A 22064-nucleotide genomic window follows, 5' to 3' on the forward strand; every position below is an offset into this window, starting at 1 on the left:
TGAAAAGCACTATATAAATGCAAATCTTTCTTTAAATACAAAGAGCAGAGCTCAAATTAAACTCATTTCTATAGACAGCCAGTGATTGTAATTATTGATAATTCTCTTTAAACAGTAAAATCAAAGCACGAGTGATGAAAGTTCCCCCAATAGCTCATTGCATAAATGTGCCAGTGCAGCACTGAGCAAGGAATGTACCAGGTATAATGTGCTGAGCAAGCCACAGTACACTGAAGCAGTGGTGTGCGAGCAAGTTAGCCGTAATGTTTTCAGAACAGTATCTGTGTGGTAGGATTGAAGAGATGCGGCAGAGCGACATTTCGAACAATTTTAAAATAGCTAGAGTTAAAATGGAAGCTGTTTTCTTTCCCTTATCAAGTTACAAAATGAAAGGCTTGGAGAGATGTTGTCTACAGGGTCTAGCTAGATTGCTTGATCTTGAAATTAGTAGGGGATGCAGGGTGCTAATTGAATTGTACACAGTCAAGGCACTAACAAGTACTTGAAGTCCAGATGACATGAAATAATCTGCCGATTCCATGCAATAATTCAAACTTCTCTTATCTTTAGTCATGGATCTAACTTGAGGATTTTGGACTAGAAACGCACAGCAATTTTCCCTTTAGTTCTGACAGGAAATCCTTACTCCATGGATGAACTGAAATTCTAATTGTCCTCACAATACATCTGGAAAGTCTACAAAAATAGACAGACAAACTTGACTTTCATCCAAAACCGTCAGCATTTCAGACACTGAAGACATTATCTCCAATGGACTGATTCTAATTTCCTTATTTTTGATTATATGTTGATTCAATATCTTGCTGCAATATTTGGCTTTTGTAAAATGTAAATAAATTTGACTATTTGTTTTACCCTGCAGGAACTGGTCCTGTAACATTGGCATGCTCCACCATTCGGGAGAGACAGAAGATTCTGATCAGTCTTCCATAATCTCCAGTGAATTATATACATTTGGGAGCTTGTTAAACGCAAACACACTAATGGCTGGATTTTCAGGTCCTTTGCGCTCCGGGTTTCGACTCCCTCGGCGAGAAATGGGGCGGTGGGGTCTTTTGCATCCGGTCGCGATCCTCTGGTCAGGTTTTGCGGCGGCGCTTAAAAGCACCGGCGGGAAGATCGGAGTCGGGTGTGCAACGAGACTGGTTGCAACACCAGCAGTAGTTTGGACTCGCACCCAGCCCGTACGCCCCAAAGCGCACCCTGTGATGACCGCCAGGGAAAACAGTGGTCCAGCTCTGCCAGCGGCAGTGAAGGGGATAAACTGCAAAAAAGGCAAGTTCCAGTGCTTATTCATTTGTAGCAATTTGTGCTGTGGTGGTGTGGGCAATGTTTTTGGAAGAGATTTTTTTTGGGTGGGGGTTCCCCCTCTCAAGGCCCCTCTCGGAGCACTCCCGGCCCCGCACTTTAGTTGGCAAGGTTCCCATTTTTGCGCCACCAAAGTCATATAACACCTCCCTTTACGCTGCGCCCTGGTGCAGGGCCCAGATGGCAAAAATGTCTACACAGCGCAAACGTTACCCAGGCGGTAACTTTCCCACCTCGCTTTCCTCCTATATTCCTTCCATGGGGCCCCGAGTTTGAGTTCTAGTCTCAGCTGGAATTAAATGGCAAGTGTAGATGAATATGGTCTATAGCCGTGAACACAGCATCTTGTGGCAGAGAGGGGAGAGAGAGAAAAAGCTAGGTGAGGCTGTAACCTGGGTACTGGATGTTGAGGTGGCTTTAACAGACTCTGTGGAAAGGTCCATAGTTCAGATATCCAGCATAAATATGGTAACTGCAGGTAGAAGGAAAGGGGACAGTTGAAGATTTAAGTGTCTGTCTGCTGGTATGCCAAGTGTCCAGGTGTCTTGTATTGGATATGTTATTTCTTTAAGCCAGTTTATAAGTATTTCTAAATGCTTGAGCCGAGTACTATTTTAGTTGATATTAATTCTGTCCTATTAATTGAGGTGGTTGAAATTAACAGAAGCTTAACGAACTGTTCTTTGCTTAAAAACAAGAAATCCCCTTTTTGGAGAACTAATATTGTGCTGCAGTGTTGATAAATTTTTCTGTTGCATTTTTTAAATGTTCTCCCTTTCCTGAAGATGGTGATTCATACTTTAGTGTGTGGTTCCATGAGTACCAGCAACCTTCCCGTTAAGAGTTCAAGGTATCTTGCATCATTGTTGGGGTTGGGTGGTGTTGCATTTCAAAAATTTTCCCACAACACACTTTTTCTTCTATTCACAACAAAAAGGTGCTTTCCGTACCAAGGCCAAGTCTCCAGCGATCAGAAACCTGTGTCCTTGCATTGTCAGGTAACGGGCTGGATCTTCGGGTTTGCCATTTTTGGGGTGGGAAAGTTACCACCCAGGTAACATTTGCTTTGTGTGGAGGGGTAGAGAGGTGGCGAGGTTTAGGCAGGGAGTTCCATAGCTTAGGGCCTAGGCAACAGAAGGTACGGCCACCAATGGTTGAGCAATTATAATCAGGGATACTCAAGAGGGCAGAATTAGAGGAGCGCAGACATATCGGGGGCAGGGGGTTATGGAGCTGGAGGAAATGAGAGAGATATGAAGGGGCAAGGCCATGGGGGGATTAAAAATAAGGTTTACAAACAGAATAGTGAGCCAGGCGCATTACACACGTGCTGCCTTATGTTGGCTTAGGATCAAACACATACTAGTTCAAAATGATCTTCATAAATATCTTCTCTAGCCATCCCCTTGTAGAAACGAATGAAGGAAAGCAAAAATATGCATTTTTGTAGCTCTTTATCATGTCCGCAAACATACCAAAGTGCTTCACATCTAATGAAGTACTTTTGAAATGTATTCACTAAGGTAGGTAAAAGCAATATGCACACAAGATCCCACAAACAACAAATAAAATTAAATGAATGACCAGTTAATCTGTTGTGGGGGTGTTGTTTGAGGGAGCAGGTTATCCAGGACGCTAGATCAACCAGCTCCTTTTCAAATAATGCACTGGGATCTTGTGTCCACAGACATGACCACAGTTTAACAACTCATCTGAAAGGTGGCACATTTGACAATCCAGCAGTCCCTTGGTATGTACTGAAGCCTACATGTTCAGCTCAAGTCCCGAGCAGGATTTAAACCCACAACCTTCTGATTCAGAGGCAAGAGCACTATCAAATGAGGCGAACAAAGTATAAAAGGTGCTTTTTCTACCATAAAAGACTGCCACAATTGCGTCAGAATTGATTGGACACGCTAGGTTCCATAGAATCTACTGCACAGAAACAGGCCATTTCGCCCCATGGGTTCGTGCCGGTGTTTATGCTCCACACGAGCCTCCTCCCACCCCTCTTCATCTCACCCCATCAAAATATCCCTTTCTCCCTAATGTGTTTATCTAGCTTCCTCTTAAATGCATCTGTGCGAGTCACCTCAACTATTCCTTATGGTCGTGAAATCCTCATTCCAACTTCTCCCTGGGTCAAAAAGTTTCTCCTGAATTCCCTGTTGGATTTATTAGTGACTATCTTGTATTTAGGGCCCCAGTTCCAGTCTCCCCACACATGGAAATATCTTCTGTATGTCTATCCTATCAAAGCCTTTCATAATCCTAAAAGCCCTCTATCAGTTCACCCCTCAGTCTTCCCTTTTCTAGAGAAAGGAGCCCCTGCCTGTTCAATTTTTCCTGATAGGTATAACCTCAGTTCTGGTGTAAATCTTTTTTTCACCTTCTCCAGTGCCTCTATATCCTTTTTACAATATGGAGACCAGAGCTGTTCATGGTACTCCAAATGTGGCCGAACCAAGTTTCTATACAAATTTAACAACTTCTCTGATTTTCAATTCTATCCCTCTAGAAATTAATCCCAATACTTTGTTTGCTTTTTTTTTTTTAAATGACCTTATTAATCTACATCACTACTTTGTGATTTGTGTATCTGTATCCCCAGATCCCTTTGTTCTTCTATGGCGGTGCAGGCTCGAAGGGCCAAATGGCCTACTCCTGCACCTATTTTCTATGTTTCTATCTCATCTAGACACTTATTTTCCAAGGAATATGTGGCCTCCTGTTTCTTCCTACCACCTCACAATTATCTATATTGAAGTTCATTTGCCAATTACATGCCATGCTGCAAGTTTATTAACGTCTTCCATCATTTTGTCGCAGTCCTCCTCTGAATGAACGACACCCCCCAATTTGCTGTCGTCTGCAAACTTTGAAATTGTACTTCCAATTCCAGAGTCCAAATGGCTTATGTAAATGATGAACAACAGTGGTCCCAGCACCGACTCAGCAGCGTCTACTACCTTGTCAAAGGCCATTTGGAAATCCAAATTTATTTTGCGGGTGTCAAAACACAGCAAAACCCGGATCGCAAAGGCCCCGAAAATCCAGCCCTTAGTGTGTTTGGGTTCAACATTACAATGGACATCTGACAGACAGAATTAAAGGGCGTGCACATTCTGACAAGATTGTAAACTTCAGAATTATAATTTTCATATATACACACACACACACACACACGTCTTAAACATATACAAGTTCTTCTGTAACACTCACCGTGACCTGGACCTTGATCTGGAACGTGAGAATGATGTCCGAGATCCTGACAGATTGGATGACCTTGACAAAGAACGAGAAGCAGATCGGCTTTTGGACTTGGCCTGCTCAGCTGGGCTCCTGCTCCGTGATCTTGATGTCGACTTCCCATCCTAGTGCATCAGGACATTTCATTACCAAACAGAAACCAGGCACATCCAACTATACCCTAATCAGGCAAACGTCTTCTCAACTACAGCACTTAATTCCTCCTCAACCACCTCCCTAATAAAGCAAACCCCAATTAACCTAGCTAGAATGTTAAATCTTCCCTAAAATCATATTTGTTCCAATTCTTTTTTTTCTCCACAAATCAGTCCAATTATAAATTTTAGCATGCAATTTACACTAGAACTGTAGCATAGACACAAATAGACTATATACGTTACTTGGCCTAGGTATCTTTCCTCCAGACACCTTCTTTTAAATTTACTTCACTCGTTTTTACTTTTTCTTTTCTTCATTCTTCATTTTTCAGTTTTCTCACACCGAGTATTCTTCACCTTCCAAACCACTTAATGCCTTACACCATGCATGCTCTTCTATCTGACCATTCTTCGCTCTTATTTCAGCTTGAAATTTATTTGACTGATCTGCAATACTTGTGTGAAAAGTCATTATCTTGATTATCTTCCATTATTCCACCTTCTTCATGTACATTAACCTTAATGGAAAAAGAATGTTCAGTATGATGAGGTATATGGGTTCAGATTAAAACTTGTTGTAAATCTTATTTTTCCCATTAAACTTCCCCCACCCATTGGGGATTTTTTTTTGGAGTGTCTATCGGGTCAGGGATAAGCAAATTAACCTTTACTTATTTTATATAAATTAGGGACAGTATTCAAGCTCCTTTGGGTCAGAGATGGCAAAGTCAAGCGCTACGGTGAAGGAAGTAGCCACTAAGAAAAACTACGTGGTAAAAATGTTCTCTTAAAAAGATGCTACAACCAAAAATTCAAGAAACCTCCAGTGATCACCCAAACAGAATTATTTCCACAGGTTTTAACACCTTAGACTGGGAACTAGATGCGTGATCACACTGCCCTGTCACTTACAAGACAAGGGTTTAAATGCAGCATCCAGCATAACAGTCTCCTGTCTCAGTTGGCTTTAAGGGCCCCCTCATGAAATTAGTTTCAACTCAATTCCTACTGGGGTTAAGACTGCACTTACACAACTGTAGCACTGCCGCAACTCCATTTCATTGGAGTCAATTTTGGCCGCAACTCTGAGTTACATTACAAGTTAAGTGCTAGCGCAAAGCTAAACCATTCTGCAACAATGCTACAGTTGCAATGTTAAAAACTGTCCGACTACAATGAGAAAACGTTTTCATTTTCCTGTACTAACATCCTCTGCCTTGATCCACAAAAACAAAATCATAAAAAAGGAACAAAATACAATGGGATGAATCATCTTTTTCCTCTTATAAACAAACTGGGTGGGAAAGGAGGGACAGGTTAGGGGACTATATGGAGATCAGCACTCTGTTTTACTGTAACATTCAGTATTACAAGTCCCAAGACCTAATTTTTCTGAGCAGTTTATGATTTTATTGCATTCACATAAATCTTGGTCTTTCTGCAGCAATTCCTCAGAACAGTAAAACACAAGTATGAAATAAACATGACAAAGCACTATTATTAAGAGAGCAGTTCTGAATTGATCAGTTAGAAACAGAATGGTACCAAGTCAGTCATGCCTCTCTGGAGAAATGCTCTAAGAATTGCCTTAAATATGTCCTCAAAAGTGGAGTCAGTAATCAGACTGAATGCTAGGAAAGGACAAGGCGAATACAAATAAAACCATAATGGCTTATACAAATAAAACCTTCTTTACCAGAGATACAAAAGAAGCTATCAAGCCCACTGGCCCACAAGGCAGCTCATTCAGGGAGCATAAAGGTGCATTAACTGAACCAATTTGCGATCCCTTTGCTAGAAAGGACCCGAGAAGTTAGGTAGCAAATGAAGTGTCTAGGTGCTGGTGTTTCATTGATTTGGAAGTCAGCAAGGCTGTGAGGTGATTGACACCAGAAGGGTTGAACGCTAACAAAAATATCACTCACATTAGTCAACAGAATGGTAGAAATGTATTTAAACATTGAAGTGGTGTTCTGACACTAAAGTTCAATCTTAATTTAGCTCTAGTTCTTTATAGTAGAAGGTGTACCAGTTCTGTGTCTGGTAATATGTAGTAGGGCGTCTCAAAATCAGAAACTGCATCTCCAGCTATGGTTCAGTGGGTAGCACCCTCACCCAAATCAGAAGGTTATGGGTTCAAGTCCCACTCCAGAGACTTGAGCACAAGAATCTAGGCTGACAGTGCAGAGGGAGTGCTGCACTGTTGGAGGTGCCATCTTTCGGATGTGACGTTAAAACCAACGTCTGCTCTCAGGTGGATGTAACAGATCCAACCGCACTATTTCGAGTAGGGGATTTATCCCTCAACCAACATGACAATCAGATTATCTGGTCATTTTCACACTGCTGTTTGTGGGAGCTTGCTGTGCTCAAATTGGCTGCCGTGTTTCCTACATTACAACTGTTACTACGCTTCAAAAAGTACTTCATTGGTTGTAAAGCACTCTGGGACGTCCGGATCTCATGAAAGGCGCTATAGAAATGCAAGTCTTTCTTTTCTTTCTTTCCAACAGAGGAAGAGAGAGAATACAGAAGTTAAGATTGTAGGCTTTGTCATCTAGATACAAGCAGATATAAATGTGCCACTTAGACATACCGGTTTTCAAAATCAAAAAGTGGGATTTAAGCCAACTAATCCAGGTACAGCAATCACCACAGAAGGTGAATTTATCAGGAGCAGAGGTTCCAGAAGGAACAGACGGCAGTTCTACAGATTGGGGCTCATCACTCTGACATCTCAGAAGGCAAACACCATCTTCCCAGAGGAAAGCAAAGCCACCAGTTCATCCACACCAGCTCATAAGGATGGGGTCGTATCAGTTCTGGCAACATTGCTGACATGTAGACTTTAATCTATTCACTACAATGGCTTTCTAATGCTGTTAACTTGCCAGCTATACAATGTGTCTAATCCTAAATGAATTTCTCCAATGTATATCAATCTCAGACACTGATTTCAACTGTAAATTTATAATCAGCAAGCAGTTACTATTGAATTACTGTGATATAACTGAACTGTCTTTGTAACCTTGTGCTTATTTGATCAACTAACATGATGTACTAAATATTTGCATATTCAAATACAGGAGTTTCTTTAGTTTCCTTTGCTACTTCATGCTTTGGTTGTAAATGTTTTAAATACAGCTTTCCCAATTGTTCAGAGTTAATCCAATTAGTACCCGAGCCACAAAGACCAGGGGGACAACAGGTTTAAACCATCTGTGCTGTGCCAGCCAAACCAAGATTTGATCCTACAATTGGCTCCTGGGTTAGGTCGGGTGGAATTGGACAGGACTCCCTCTATTCAATGTTATTGAACAACTTGGCTGGAAGCACATAGTTGCGTGTAACAGATGAGGCCAGAATGGGTGCGCTTGTGATGCCCCACATAGTAAAATAGCCTAACTCACTGAGGAAGCTCACGTATGAATGATTGGGCAGGATACAGGACTCAACACCTTCAGCTGAGGGGGGGGGGGGAAGGAAGGACTTGCATTTATATAGCACCTTTTACAACCTCAGGACACCCCAAAGTGCTTTATAGCCAATTAAGTATTTTTGAAGATAGTCACTGTTGTAACATAGGAAACCACAGCAGCCAATCTGCACACAGCATTATCACACATACAGCAATGAGATCAATTATTAAAAAATCTTTTTTTTTTTTTTAGTGATGCTGGTTGAGGGACAAATATCAGCCAGGATACAGCTAGAACTACCCAGCTGTCTTTCAAATAGTGCCACGCAGTTCTTTTATGTCCACCCGAGAGGACAGACTTGATTTAACATCTCATCTGAAAGACCGCAACACCAACAGTGCAGCACTTCCTGGGAATGTCAGCCTACATTTTGTGTTCAAGTCTCTGGAGCGAGACTTGAACACACAACCTTCTGACTCAAAAGGAGAAAGTGCTACCCACCTGAGCCACAACCGACAAGACAAAGAAATTAGGTGAGAAAGGAATAAAACAATACTTGTCTGTCGTTGTTCATTTTAAACATCAGGGGAAAGAGCTGAAGGGAATTACTGTGCCGGACAGAGCTGAATATCTGATAAATATAGTAAGCTGTTGGCACTTTCCCTGCAAACAATTCTTAGATATTAATTATCCTACTCTATGTAAAAGTAATGCCCACTTTTAAAATAGTATCTTCAATTTCATTGCAAAGTGGCATTCTTTTAAAAACAAAACACTAACAGTGGAGGCATGCACTTTCCAGCAGCAGTTACTGGGTGGCAGTCAGGAGCAGGAGCTGAATTTTATCCTCAGCCCAGGGTTCATCAGACAAATTGCAATTCCCTCACTGTTGCCCAGCTAAGATAATCTACTTCAGCAGAAACTGGGGATTGGGCCTCGTACATTCCTGATCTGAACAGTTCACCATCAACACCAAGCAGTAGATTTACCATAATATTTTCTAAGTGGTGAGCATGGATATCAGGTGAAAGATCTTAAAAAATAACTGCACCCAACACAGAGTGTGCTGAATTAACACTTGCAATGTGAAGGATCTATTTCACACCATTATTTGCAGAACTACTGATGTTGTGACTATGCATTAAATGTGCCCAATATAATATACTTAAAGAACAAGACAGAGCTTCAGTTAGTTATACCACAGTGTTTATCTGCACAATTCTCCGTACAGTTCATTACTGATATCCTGGCAGCATGAAAAGATAGCATAGGAAGAGTCGCCTCAGCCTACTTTATCGCACCCTCCATCACAGGCTATTGCATAGCAAAATTTTGCATGCTTAATTGAAGGTGCTGCTTAAAAAAAACTTCAAATAACCTGGACATATGACTGATGATTTAGTTTCCCCTCAATGTCAGACTCAGCATCTCTTCCAAGACAGTTCAGAATAAAACAGGAAAAGATACTAAAAGTTAGTTAGTTACAAGGGGTACAATAGGACTTCAAAAATACAAAACACTTTGAAGTTGGCTCAAATAGGTATAACATTGAAATGTAATTTCAAACAATTAAACAAGGATTTGGCTCTAAAGACCATTTTACTATGAACTGCACACATTGTTTCAATTCACTGTACAGCACATGTATGCATCGTTAAAGAATAATGTGTGACTAAAGGAAACAGTAGACAAGTACGGTACAGTGCTTTTAAAAACAGTGAAAATGCCAGCTAAAGTCAGTGCTTGTAGCTACAAGGTTCTACTGTAGCATGTTTCTCATCTTAAAGGCACTTGGGTACAAGTCCCTCATACATCAGCTATCCGCTTTATCTCACCCATTCGCCATACTTCACGTGCAAATGTCAACATCTATTTTATCACAGAGACCATCCCGTTCTCACCCTTTGCTCATATGCGTGCACTTTCCAAAGGGTGACTGGACAGCGATCAGGATCGAGGTCTTTCCCACGCACCCATCCCTTAGCCAAAAGTGGGACCCTGGCCAGTTTTGGCACCCCAACTGTTGCCCTGACCCCTCACTCAACACAGGCCTGTAATGAGACGGAGGACCTTCTGGTCCAAACGAGTCAGTACCAGTGTTTTATCAACCTAGCTAACAGGAATGTTAATCAAGTTCTGGCTCCTGAAAGGGATACTATATAAATTAGCAATACAATATAGCAATCTTGAGTTGCTCCCTCGGATATAAAAATTTATATTCTCATCTACTTTGCACATTATATATTTTGCTTCTAAAAGGGATACTATATAAAAACATATGCAGTTTTGAGTTCTTCTCTCCAGTATAAACATTTATATTTGCATCTACTGCACAATTTATATCGGATACGAGCTCTGACTTGTCTGTGGACCAACTGCACTGCACCTACTTGCAAAGCAACCTCTTGCAAGTAACAATTTAAAATGCATGATACAAAAACTACCTTCCCAAGTATTGGCAACTGCTTAAAACAAATTGTTGCTAAATTAAACTTTTCGGAAAAAGATTTCTTGCAAAAAAAGAGATTTGTAAAAAAAAAATTTGAAAAAAATGAAACGTCAGACACCTTACAAAAATGGCTGACAATAATAAATAAACCCACCGTCTGCTTTCATTTGAGGCTGGAAGCAAAATATTGCGGTTGGGGGGGGGGGGGGGGAAGAGACGAGTTTATGTTTTAAATTATTTGGAAATAAAAAAGAATGTATTTTTAAAACATGAAGTGAGCATGGAGGGAAATAATATTTTACAGATACACACCTACCTCCTTGCAACTGAGGCACGGGTACAGGGGAATAAAATCTACTGCTGGTGCATAAAAGGAATTATTTTTGCAGGTAATTATTTTCAGAGAATCTGTAAACCCCGAGATGTCAAAGCCTGGATGTCAAGCACTCACAGACTCTGCACTGCACCGTTTAAACTCACCCTTTCCTCGTCAGTCAAGTCTTCCGTGTCACTCATTTTAACAAAAAAAACACACACAAATAAAACAATATATATTTTGTTTTTAAACACACACTATAAAGCCCCGAAGAGTTTAAGAGGTACAGCAATCGCTCGCGCAGCCGGACAGCTGACAAAATGGCGCCCTGGCAACCGCCGGCCCTTTTTATACCGCGCCACAACCGCCCCCTGCTGGCGGCGCGGCCTGGCGCTGATTGACGTGCCCACCGACCAATCGGCGTTCAGCATCCTCTCCGACGGGCATGGCTGACCTCGCCCCCTTTCTTAGTGAGGGGGCGGGGCTGTCTGAGCTGTCACGTTAGAGTGACAGGCAGGGGAGGGAGGTCCCAGAATTTATTATTTTGAACAGATATGATGTTAACAGATATGATGTGATTGGGATTACAGAGACGTGGCTCCAGGATGATCAGGGCTGGGAACTCAACATCCATGGGTATTCAACATTCAGGAAGGATAGAATAAAAGGAAAAGGAGGTGGGGTAGCATTGCTGGTTAAAGAGGAGATTAATGCAATAGTTAGGAAGGACATTAGCTTGGATGATGTGGAATCTATATGGGTAGAGCTGCAGAACACCAAAGGGCAAAAAACGTTAGTGGGAGTTGTGTACATACCTCCATACAGTAGTAGTGATGTTGGGGAGGGCATCAAACAGGAAATTAGGGGTGCATGCAATAAAGGTGCAGCAGTTATCATGGGTGACTTTAATATGCATATAGATTGGGCTAACCAAACTAGAAGCAATAGGTGGAGGAGGATTTCCTGGAGTGCATAAGGGATGGTTTTCTAGACCAATATGTCGAGGAACCAACTAGGAGGGAGGCCATCTTAGACTGGGTGTTGTGTAATGAGAGAGGATTAATTAGCAATCTCGTTGTGCGAGGCCCCTTGGGGAAGAGTGACCATAATATGGTGGAATTCTACATTAGGATGGAGAATGAAACAGTTAATTCAGAGACCATGGTCCAGAACTTAAAGAAGGGTAACTTTGAAGGTGTGAGGCATGATTTGGCTAGGATAGATTGGTGAATGATACTTAAGGGGTTGACAGTGGATGGGCAATGGCAGACATTTAGAGACCGCATGGATGAATTACAACAATTGTACATCCCTGTCTGGCGTAAAAATAAAAAAGGGAAGGTGGCTCAACCGTGGCTATCAAGGGAAATCAGGGATAGTATTAAAGCCAAGGACGTGGCATACAAATTGGCCAGAAATAGCAATGAACCCGGGGACTGGGAGAAATTTAAAACTCAGCAGAGGAGGACAAAGCGTTTAATTAGGGCAGGGAAAATAGATTACGAGAGGAAGCTTGCAGGGAACATTAAGACGGACTGCAAAAGCTTCTATGGATATGTAAAGAGAAAAAGGTTAGTAAAGACAAACGTAGGTCCCCTGCAGTCAGAATCAGGGGAAGTCATAACGGGGAACAAAGAAATGGCAAACCAATTGAACAAGTACTTTGGTTCGGTATTCACTAAGGAGGACACAAACAACCTTCCGGATATAAAAGGGGTCAGAGGGTCTAGTAAGAAGGAGGAACTGAGGGAAATCCTTATTAGCCAGGAAGTTGTGTTGGGGAAATTGATGGGATTGAAGGCCGATAAATCCCCAGGGCCTGATGGTCTGCATCCCGGAGTACTTAAGGAGGTGGCCTTGGAAATAGCGGATGCATTGACAGTCATTTTCCAACATTCCATAGACTCTGGATCAGTTCCTATGGAGTGGAGGGTAGCCAATGTAACCCCACTTTTTAAAAAAGGATGGAGAGAGAAAACAGGGAATTATAGACCGGTCAGCCTGACGTCGGTAGTGGGTAAAATGATGGAATCAATTATTAAGGATGTCATAGCAGTGCATTTGGAAAGAGGTGACATGACAGGTCCAAGTCAGCATAAATTTGTGAAAGGGAAATCATGCTTGACAAATCTTCTGGAATTTTTTGAGAATGTTTCCAGTAGAGTGGACAAGGGAGAACCAGTTGATGTGGTGTATTTGGACTTTCAGAAGGCTTTCGACAAGGTCCCACACAAGAGATTAATGTGCAAAGTTAAAGCACACGGGATTGGGGCTAGTGTGCTGACGTGGATTGAGAACTGGTTGGCAGACAGGAAGCAAAGAGTAGGAGTAAATGGGTACTTTTCAGAATGGCAGGCAGTGACTAGTGGGGTACCGCAAGGTTCTGTGCTGGGGCCCTAGCTGTTTACATTGTACATTAATGATTTAGACGAGGGGATCAAATGTAGTATCTCCAAATTTGCGGATGACACTAAGTTGGGTGGCAGTGTGAGCTGCGAGGAGGATGCTATGAGGCTGCAGAGTGACTTGGATAGGTTAGGTGAGTGGCAAATGCACGGCAGATGAAGTATAATGTGGATAAATGTGAGGTTATCCACTTTGGTGGTAAAAACAGAGAGATAGACTATTATCTGAATGGTGACAGATTTAGAAAAGGGGAGGTGCAACGAGACCTGGGTGTCATGGTACATCAGTCATTGAAGATTGGCATGCAGGTACAGCAGGCGGTTAAGAAAGCAAATGGCATGTTGGCCTTCAAAGCGAGGGGATTTGAGTACAAGGGCAGGGAGGTGTCACTACAGATGTTCAGGGCCTTGGTGAGGCCACACCTGGAGTATTGTGTACAGTTTTGGTCTCCTAAATTGAGGAAGGACATTCTTGCTATTGAGGAAGTGCAGCGAAGGTTCACCAGACTGATTCCCAGGATAGCGGGACTGACATATCAAGAAAGACTGGATCAACCGGGCTTGTATTCACTGGAGTTCAGAAGAATGAGAGAGGATCTCATAGAAACGTTTAAAATCCTGACGGGTTTAGACAGGTTAGATGCAGGAAGAATGTTCCCAATGTTGGGGAAGTCCAGAACCAGGGGTCACAGTCTAAGGATAAGGGGTAAGCCATTTAGGACTGAGATGCGGAGAAACTTCTTCACCCAGAGAGTGGTGAACCTGTGGAATTATCTACCACAGAAAGTTGTTGAGGCCAATTCACTAAATATATTCAAAACGGAGTTAGATGTAGTCCTTACTACTAGGGGGATCAAGGGGTATGGCGAGAAAGCAGGAATGGGGTACTGAAGTTGCATGTTCAGCCATGAACTCATTGAATGGCGGTGCAGGCTCGAAGGGCCGAATGGCCTCCTCCTGCACCTATTTTCTATGTTTCTATGTTTTTATTTAAAGGCAAGGCCCTAACATTTATTGCCCATTCCTCATTGCCCTCGAGAAGGTCGGTGGTGGTCCTCCGCCTTCCCGTAGGGTGAAGGCGCTCCCACTGTTCGATGAAGGAAGATGGAAAGGTATCGGCCGTTCCTTCATCGCTGCTGGGTCAAAATCCTGGAGATCGCTCCCTAACGGCATTGTGGGAGCACTTTCATCACAAGAACTGTAGGGGTTCAAGACTGGAGTGCATCATTACCCCCGGCAAACAAATTTTAATTTGATTTATGGTTTCATGAAAGTTTAAATTGTTAATTTGTGGGTTCTGGTGCCCTTGCCAAAAGGGGGCATTTGATTTATGTTTCTACTAATATAGTTGTAGGGGGTTCAAGAAGGTGGCTCAGAACCAACCATCTCGAGCACAATTACGGATGGGCAGTAAATGCTGGGTCTTGTCAGCGACACCACATCCCAGAACAAAAAAAAACTGACCGATATGGGTCCAAGTCAGGATGGTGTGTGACTTGGAGGGGAATGTGGAGGTGATGGTGTTCTCATGCGCCTGCTCCCCTTGTCCTTCTAGGGGGTAGAGGTCGTGGGTTTAGGAGGTGCTGTTGAAGAAGCCTTGGCGAGTTGCTGCAGTGCATCTTATAGATGGTACACACTGCAGTCACAGTGCACAGGTAATGGAGGGAGTGTTTAAGGTTGTTCTAATGTTCTAACCTCCATGAGCAGGAAGAGTGTTGGCTTCACATCAGATTATTGACATCTAGTTGAGCTCTAGGTGTATGGTAGCATACTGGTTATGTTACTGGACTAGTAATCCAAAGACCTGGACTAATGATTCAGAGACATGTTCAAATCCCACCACAGCATCTGGGGAATTCAAATTCAATTAATTAAATAAATCTGGAATAAAAAGCTTGTATCAGTAATGGTGACCATGGAGCTACCGGATTGCTGTAAAAACCCTTCTCATTCACTAATGTCCTTTAGGGAAGAAAATCTGCCGTCCTTCCCCAGTCTGGCCGATATATGACACCAGACCCACAGCAATGTGGTTGACTCCGTGGCTGCAGTGTATGCCATCTACTCACCAAAGCTTCTTTGGGAGCACCTCCCAAACCCGCCACCTCTACCACTTAGCACGATAAGGGCAGCAGGCGCATGAGAACACCACCACCTCCAAGTTCCTCTCCATGTCACACACTATCCTGACTTGGAAATGTAATGTATTGTTGCTGGGTCAAAATCCTAACAGCACTGTGGGAGCACCTTCACCACACGGACTGCAGCGGTTCAAGAAGGCCGCTCACCACTACCTTCTCAAGGGGCAATTAGGGACGGGCAATAAATGGCAGTCTTGCCAGCAATGCCCACATCCCATCTAATGCCAGTTCGTTAGATATATTCAAGAGGGAGTTGGATATGGCCCTGATGGCAAAAGGGATCAAGGGGTATGGAGAGAAAGCAGAAAAGGGGTACTGAGATGAATGATCAGCCATAATCTTATTGAATGGTAGTGCAGGCTCGAAGGGCTGAATGGCCTACTCCTGCACCTATTTTCTATGTTTCTATGTTTGCCAGTGATGCCCATATCCCATGAACAAATATTTTTTAAGTTGGGAAGAGATTGGAGCAAGGGTCATTTATGGGGATAGTTAGATCAAAACATGAGGGAGAAAGGAGTAAAAGGCTATGCTGATAGGGTGGAGGGGTGGATTTTTTTTGATGGGCCAATACAAGGTGGACACTGGGTTGCCCCAGGGTCACCATACAAACATCATCGCAAAAAGTGCTCTTTTTAGGGCACAATGTGTCAGCCAAGGCTCAGTGGGCAGCACCCTTGCCTCGGAGTCAGAAGGTTGTGGGGTCAAATCCCACTCCAGAGACTTTTGCACAAAAATCTAGGCTGACACTCCCAGTGCAGTACTGAGGGAGTGCTGCACTTTCGGAGGTGCCGTTTTTCAGATGAGACATTAAACCGAGGCCCCGTCTGCTCTCTCAACTGGATGTAAAAGATTTCATGGCACTATTTGGAAGAAGAACAGGGGAGTTCTCCCCAGTGTCCTGGCCAATATTTATCCCGCAATCAATATCATGAAAAAAAACAGATTTTCTAGTTGCTATCAGATTGCTGTTTGTGGGAGCTTGCTGTGCGCAAATTGGCTGCTGCGTTTCCTACAACAGTGACTACACTTCAAAAAGTACTTCATTGGCTGTAAAGCACTTTGGGACGTCCAATGGTCGTGAAAGGTGCTATAGAAATGCAAGTCTTTCTTTTGTTCTAATATGAGATAAGCATCAAGTGCCATCAAAACAAAAGGATACCTTCCCAACTAAATCAGGATTTTGAAATGGGGTGGGAGGAGGTTTGTGTGGAGCATAAACACCGGCATAGACCAGTTGGGCCAAATGGCCTGTTTCTGTGCTGTACGTTCTATGTAAAAATACACATCAAGCGGGAGGTTATGCATATTGAGATGAATCTGTGTTCTCAGCAACAACTTGAATTTATATAGCACCTTTAATATAGTAAAACATCCCGAGGCACTTGACAGGAGCGTTATAAAACAAAATGTGACACCGAGCCACATAAGGAGATATTAGGGCAGGTGACCAAAAGCTTGGTCAAAGAAGTAGGATTTAAGGAGTGTCTTAAAGATGGAAAGAGAGGTAGAGAGGTGGAAAGGTTTAGGGAGGGAATTCCAGAGCTTGGGGCCCAGGCAACAGAAGACACGGCCACCAATGGTTGAGTGATTAAAATCGGGGCTGCTCAAGAGGCCAGAATTGGGGAAGCGCAGACGTCTCGGGGGGTTGTGGGGCTTAAGGAGATTACGGAGATAGGGAGGGGCGAGGCCATGGAGGGATTTGAAAACAAGGATGAGAATTTTAAAAGCGAGGTGTTGCTTAACTGGGAGCCAATATAGGTCAGCAAGCGCAGAGGTGATGGGTGAGTGGGACTTGGTCCGAGTTAGGATACGGGGCAGCAGAGTTTTGGATGACCTCAAGTTTGCGTAGGGTAGAACATGGGAGGCCGGCCAGGAGTGGGTTGAAAATAGTCACGTCTAGAGGTAAAAAAGGCATAGATGAGGGTTTCACAGCAGATGAGCTGAGGCAAGGGCAGAGACGGGCGATGTTACGGAGGTGGAAATAGGCGGTCTTAGTTATGCCACAGATATATGGTCGGAAGATCATTTCGTTGCCAATTATCATCATAGGCAGTCCCTCGAGGATGACTTGCTTCCACGCCAAAAAGTTCACAGGTGTTTCAATGATGGACCTAATATTCCAGATTCCGAACCAAATCTTGAAGGGTGGAAGATGGTGGTGCATGGATTTTTTTTAGCATGTGGTGACCACACGGGCTTGACAGAGCTAGGTCTTGGTCCAGTGGCAAGGATTAACCAAGACGACTGGAGACCAGTTCTGCTGCACGGACCTAGTGCACGCACATGTCGCAGTGTGGGCTGGCCCGTGCTGGCCCTGGGCTCCTGCCTCTTCTGGGCCCCGAACTCACGCCTCTCCTGGATCCCGATCACGTTGCTCAACAAACTCTCACCGCTCCTTCTCCTCGACCTCTCCGCAACTGCTATACCTGCCCACGCTGCAATCACCAACCTAGATCTTGGTGATGTCCAATCCAGTCGCCCTCTTCACTGCCGCTCTCCTGCTTCAGCACGTGTTGCTCCCTGGAGTGGCACGCCGCCACACTGCTCCTTCCGCTGCCCGGCCTGCTCCGATGGTGCTCGCAGGCCTTTTTCCTTGTTTCTTGGTCTGGTCTGTGGAGAGGGAGGACTCCTGCTTTGCCATGTGGTCCAAAAAGAGCAAGGTTGCGAACAGCGTGGTTCAGCCTCAGACAGTTGCTGTGGCTAGGGAACGGAGTTTGTGGTGGGGACTGAAGACAATTACTTCGGTCTTCCCAACATTTAATTGGAGGAAATTTCTACTCATCCAGAACTGGATGTCGTACAAGCAGTCTGACAATTTGGAGACCGTGGAGGGGTCGAGAAAAGTGGTATTGAGGTAGAGCTGGGTGTTGTTAGCGTACATGTGGAAACTGACTCTGTGTTTTCGGATGATGTCGCCAAGGGGCAACATGTAGATGAAAAATAAGAGGAGGCCAATGATAGATCCTTGGGGGACACCAGAGGTAACGATGCGGGGGCGGGAAGAGAAGCCGTTGTAGGTGATTCTCTGGCTGCGATTAGATAGATAAGAATGGAGCCAGGCAAGTGCAGCCCAGCCAACTGGACATTGGTGGAGAGGCATTGGAGAAGGATAGAGTGGTCAACTGTGTGAAAGGCTACAGACAAGTCAAGAAGGATGAGGAGGGACAGTTTACCTTTGTCACTGTCACAAAGAATTTCATTTATGATTGTGATAAGAGCCATTTCAGTACTGGGGCAGGGGCAGGAACCTGATTGGAGGGTTTCAAACATCAGTTCTGGGAAAGATGAGCATGGATTTGGGAGACAACAATATGTACAAGGCCTTTGGAAACAAAAAGGAGGTTGGAGATGGGGCAGTAGTTTGCAAGGATTGAGGGGTCGAGGGTTGTTTTTTGAGGAGAGGGGTGATGATGGCTGGTTTGAAGGAGAGGGAGACAGTACCTGAGGAGAGAGAACCGTTAACAATATCAGCTAACATGAGAGTCAGAAAAGGAAGTTAGGTGATCAGCAGTTTGGTGGGAATAGGGTCGAGGGAGCTGGAAGTGGGTCTTATGGACAGGATGAGCTCGGAGAGGGCATGAGGGGAGATCGGAGAGAAACTGGAGAAAGATGTGAGGTCAGGGCTTGGGCAGGGGGGAGCCTCAGAGGAAGTTTGGCCCAGTGGGTTAGGGGAAGAGAGGGAAGAGGCAGAGGCAGCTGAACAGTGGGTCTCAATCTTAGTGACAAAGAAGATCATGAGCTCCTCACACTTTTTGTTGATGGTGACGACGGTTTAAGAAGACGGTTTATTTGCAGTAGAGAAAAGAAGCTGAAAGTTATCTTTGCATTCCAGAATGATCCTGGAATAGTGAGCAGTTTTGGCAGATGAGAGCAGAACCCTTTAGTAACATGGTATAGCAGAAATGGATCCTATTTTTCAACCAGTGGCAATAAATCTGTCAGTTTCATGGTCATCCTTACTGATATTTTATTTCCAAATCTGTTATTTAAACTGAATACAAATTTTCAAATTAGAATTTGATTAGAATTGAGATTAGTATTCACATTTGTTGGATTATCTTTTTTTTTTTGTTCATTCTTGTCAGATCAACTCCAGCGCCAAAGATCACTTTGCGCTATTTACACTTGATCTTAGCCAAAAGGTCGAGAGGGGAAGCTGCACCGTTCCTGGAAACACTGCAATACCAGGTCGATGCGTGGAGTGGACGGAGCAAGCCCCTGTTCCATCTCCATTTGTTGGATTATCAGTCCAGGCGCCTGGGATACTAGTCCTGTAACATAACCACTACTGTAGCCGGTTTGTTTTTCCCCAATTTTCTCCCCTCCTTCTCTGAATGTGGTGAGTGGTTACCCATCGGCGCAGACTTGATGGGCTGAATGGCCTTCTTCTGTGCTGTACTATTCTATGATTCTATGATCCTACAGCCAAGTTCCTTGGGCACCAGTAGCCCTCCAAGTTGGTCACCTTTTGATGTGTGTGCTTGGATGGTGAATATCGACAGGTCACTTAACCCTGGGGGATATCAAAGCCGAGCCTTATCTTGTTCTCATCTAACAGCCACATTCGTGCCCTTTGAAATGAATTTGCATAATGATCCCGAAACAGATACAATGCAGCTCAATCTCATAGACCGATTTTCCTTAAAAGTGTCCTGACCAATATTTATCCCTCAGTCAACATCACCAAAACAGATTAGTTGTGCATCATCACATTACTGTTCGAGCATCCGGGAGGGCGCTGAGCATCTCGAGTCTCGTCGCCGAGAGCATGCAGAAAGCAAGTGCAGGCAGCGGAAGGAGCGTGCGGCAAACCAGACTCCCCACCCATCCTTTCCTTCAACCACTGTCTGTTCCACCTGTGACAGAGACTGTAATTCCCGTATTGGACTGAACAGTCACCCGAGAACTCACTTTTGGAGTGGAAGCAAGTCTTCCTCGGTTTGATGATGACTGTTTGTGGGAGCTTGCTGTGTGCAGATTGGCTGCTGCGTTTCCCACATTACAACAGTGACTACAATTCATTGGCTGTAAAATGCACCGGGATATCCGGTGGTGGTGAAAGATGAATTTATCAGGAGCAGAGGTTCCAGAAGGAATGGATAGCAGCTCTAAGATTGGGGCTCATCACTCTGACATCTCAGAAGGCAAACACCATCTTCCCAGAGGAAAGCGAAGTCACCAGTTCATCCACATCAGCTCATAAGTTCTGTAAACATTGTTAACTAATCTATTCACTAGACTGGCTTTCTAATGCTGTTAACTTGCCAGCTATCCAGTGAGTCTAATCCTAAATTAATTTCTCCAATTTATATCAATCTCAGACACTGATTTCAACTGTCAGCCAGCAGTTAATATCAAATTACTGTAATATAACTGAACTGTCTTTGTAATCTCGTGTTTATTTGATCAATTAACCCGATGTACTAAATATCTGTCAGGAGTTTCTTTCGGTTCCTTTGTTACTTCATACTTTGGTTGTAAATGTTTTAAATACAGCTGTCATGTATTCAACTATCATTGTAACCCATGTATAAGCTGACCTAAGTTGTACACCTTGAGAACATTGACCACAACGGGGTGAACTTGTGGGAGACACTCCTAACCTGGACTTTCAGGTATAAAAGGGGAAGCTCCACCCACCTTCATCACTTGAGGTCTTGGTAATAAAAGTAACTGGTCACAGAGTGACCTTCTCTCAAGTATGGGCCTCATGTGCATTTATACTGTATAGTAAGGACATATCATTGGCGACGAGAAACTGGGATTTAAACCACGTGAGCGTGGCCACTAGCAGCACAGAAGAGAGGTACTGTGTTGGTGATGATTGGGACGACTTATTAAGAGACTACAGCAAAGTTTTGTCACTAAGGAATGGTTGGGACAGGATTCGGCTGACAAATGCAGAGCTCATCTCCTGACGGTTTGTGGATCCAGAACGTACTCCTTGATGAAGGACCTTCTAGCCCAGAGAACAAGACATTCGAAGAGCTCAGTAAGTTGATCGGGGAACACCTTAAACCGGCGAGCAGCATGCACATGGCGAGACACCAGTTTTACATGCACCGGCGGTGAGAAGGGCAAAGCATTCCAGACTTCATGGCAGATCTCCGGTGACTGGTGAGCCTATGTAAGTTCCCAGATGCATGCAGAGCGGAGATGCTGCAAGACTTTTTTATTGAGGGCATCGGGCACGCTGGGGTTTTCAGGAAACTGATTGAGACCAAAGACTTGACCTTGGAAGCGGCGGATCTGATAGCCCAGACATTTATCTCAGGGGAGGAAAAGACCAGAATGATGTATGACAAAAATCTTGGCTCAAATGCGGCAAACGACCAGGGAGTCAACATTGTTAACGTGGTACACAGTTCTCTAGGCAGACAAGGGCAATCGGACATGCCCCAGCATGTAATCGAACCCAAAGGGGGAATTCAACAGAGACAATGGCTAGCTGAACGGTGATTCATGCCATCGCAATGGACAATGCAGCCAGTAATGGGGCCATCAACACCTGTTAATGGTGCACTTAAGGACAGTTACAGAGACAGTCAGAGAAGATCGACTGGTAATGGACCTATTGTTTCCAACAACAGGGCCT

At 43.9% G+C, this 22064-nt stretch overlaps 1 protein-coding gene across 4 annotated transcripts in view; it reads right to left on the reverse strand.

The window, feature by feature from the left end:
• The window catches only part of LOC139233898 (transformer-2 protein homolog alpha-like), a 32235-nt gene extending 21021 nt beyond the window's left edge, over positions 1 to 11214 (reverse strand). For all 4 annotated transcript variants that reach the window (XM_070864552.1, XM_070864551.1, XM_070864550.1 and 1 more), the window contains exons 1-2: positions 11085 to 11214; positions 4552 to 4703 (exon numbers count right to left, since the gene is read on the reverse strand). In XM_070864552.1, the coding sequence (XP_070720653.1) occupies positions 4552 to 4703; positions 11085 to 11120 (188 nt within the window). In that variant the 5' untranslated portion in view covers positions 11121 to 11214. The remainder of the gene's footprint in view (positions 1 to 4551; positions 4704 to 11084) is intronic.
• Between the last annotated feature and the right edge of the window lie 10850 nt (positions 11215 to 22064).

This window comes from Pristiophorus japonicus, chromosome 21 (assembly GCF_044704955.1).
Source record: "Pristiophorus japonicus isolate sPriJap1 chromosome 21, sPriJap1.hap1, whole genome shotgun sequence".
In the NCBI taxonomy this organism is placed as follows: domain Eukaryota; kingdom Metazoa; phylum Chordata; class Chondrichthyes; family Pristiophoridae; genus Pristiophorus; species Pristiophorus japonicus.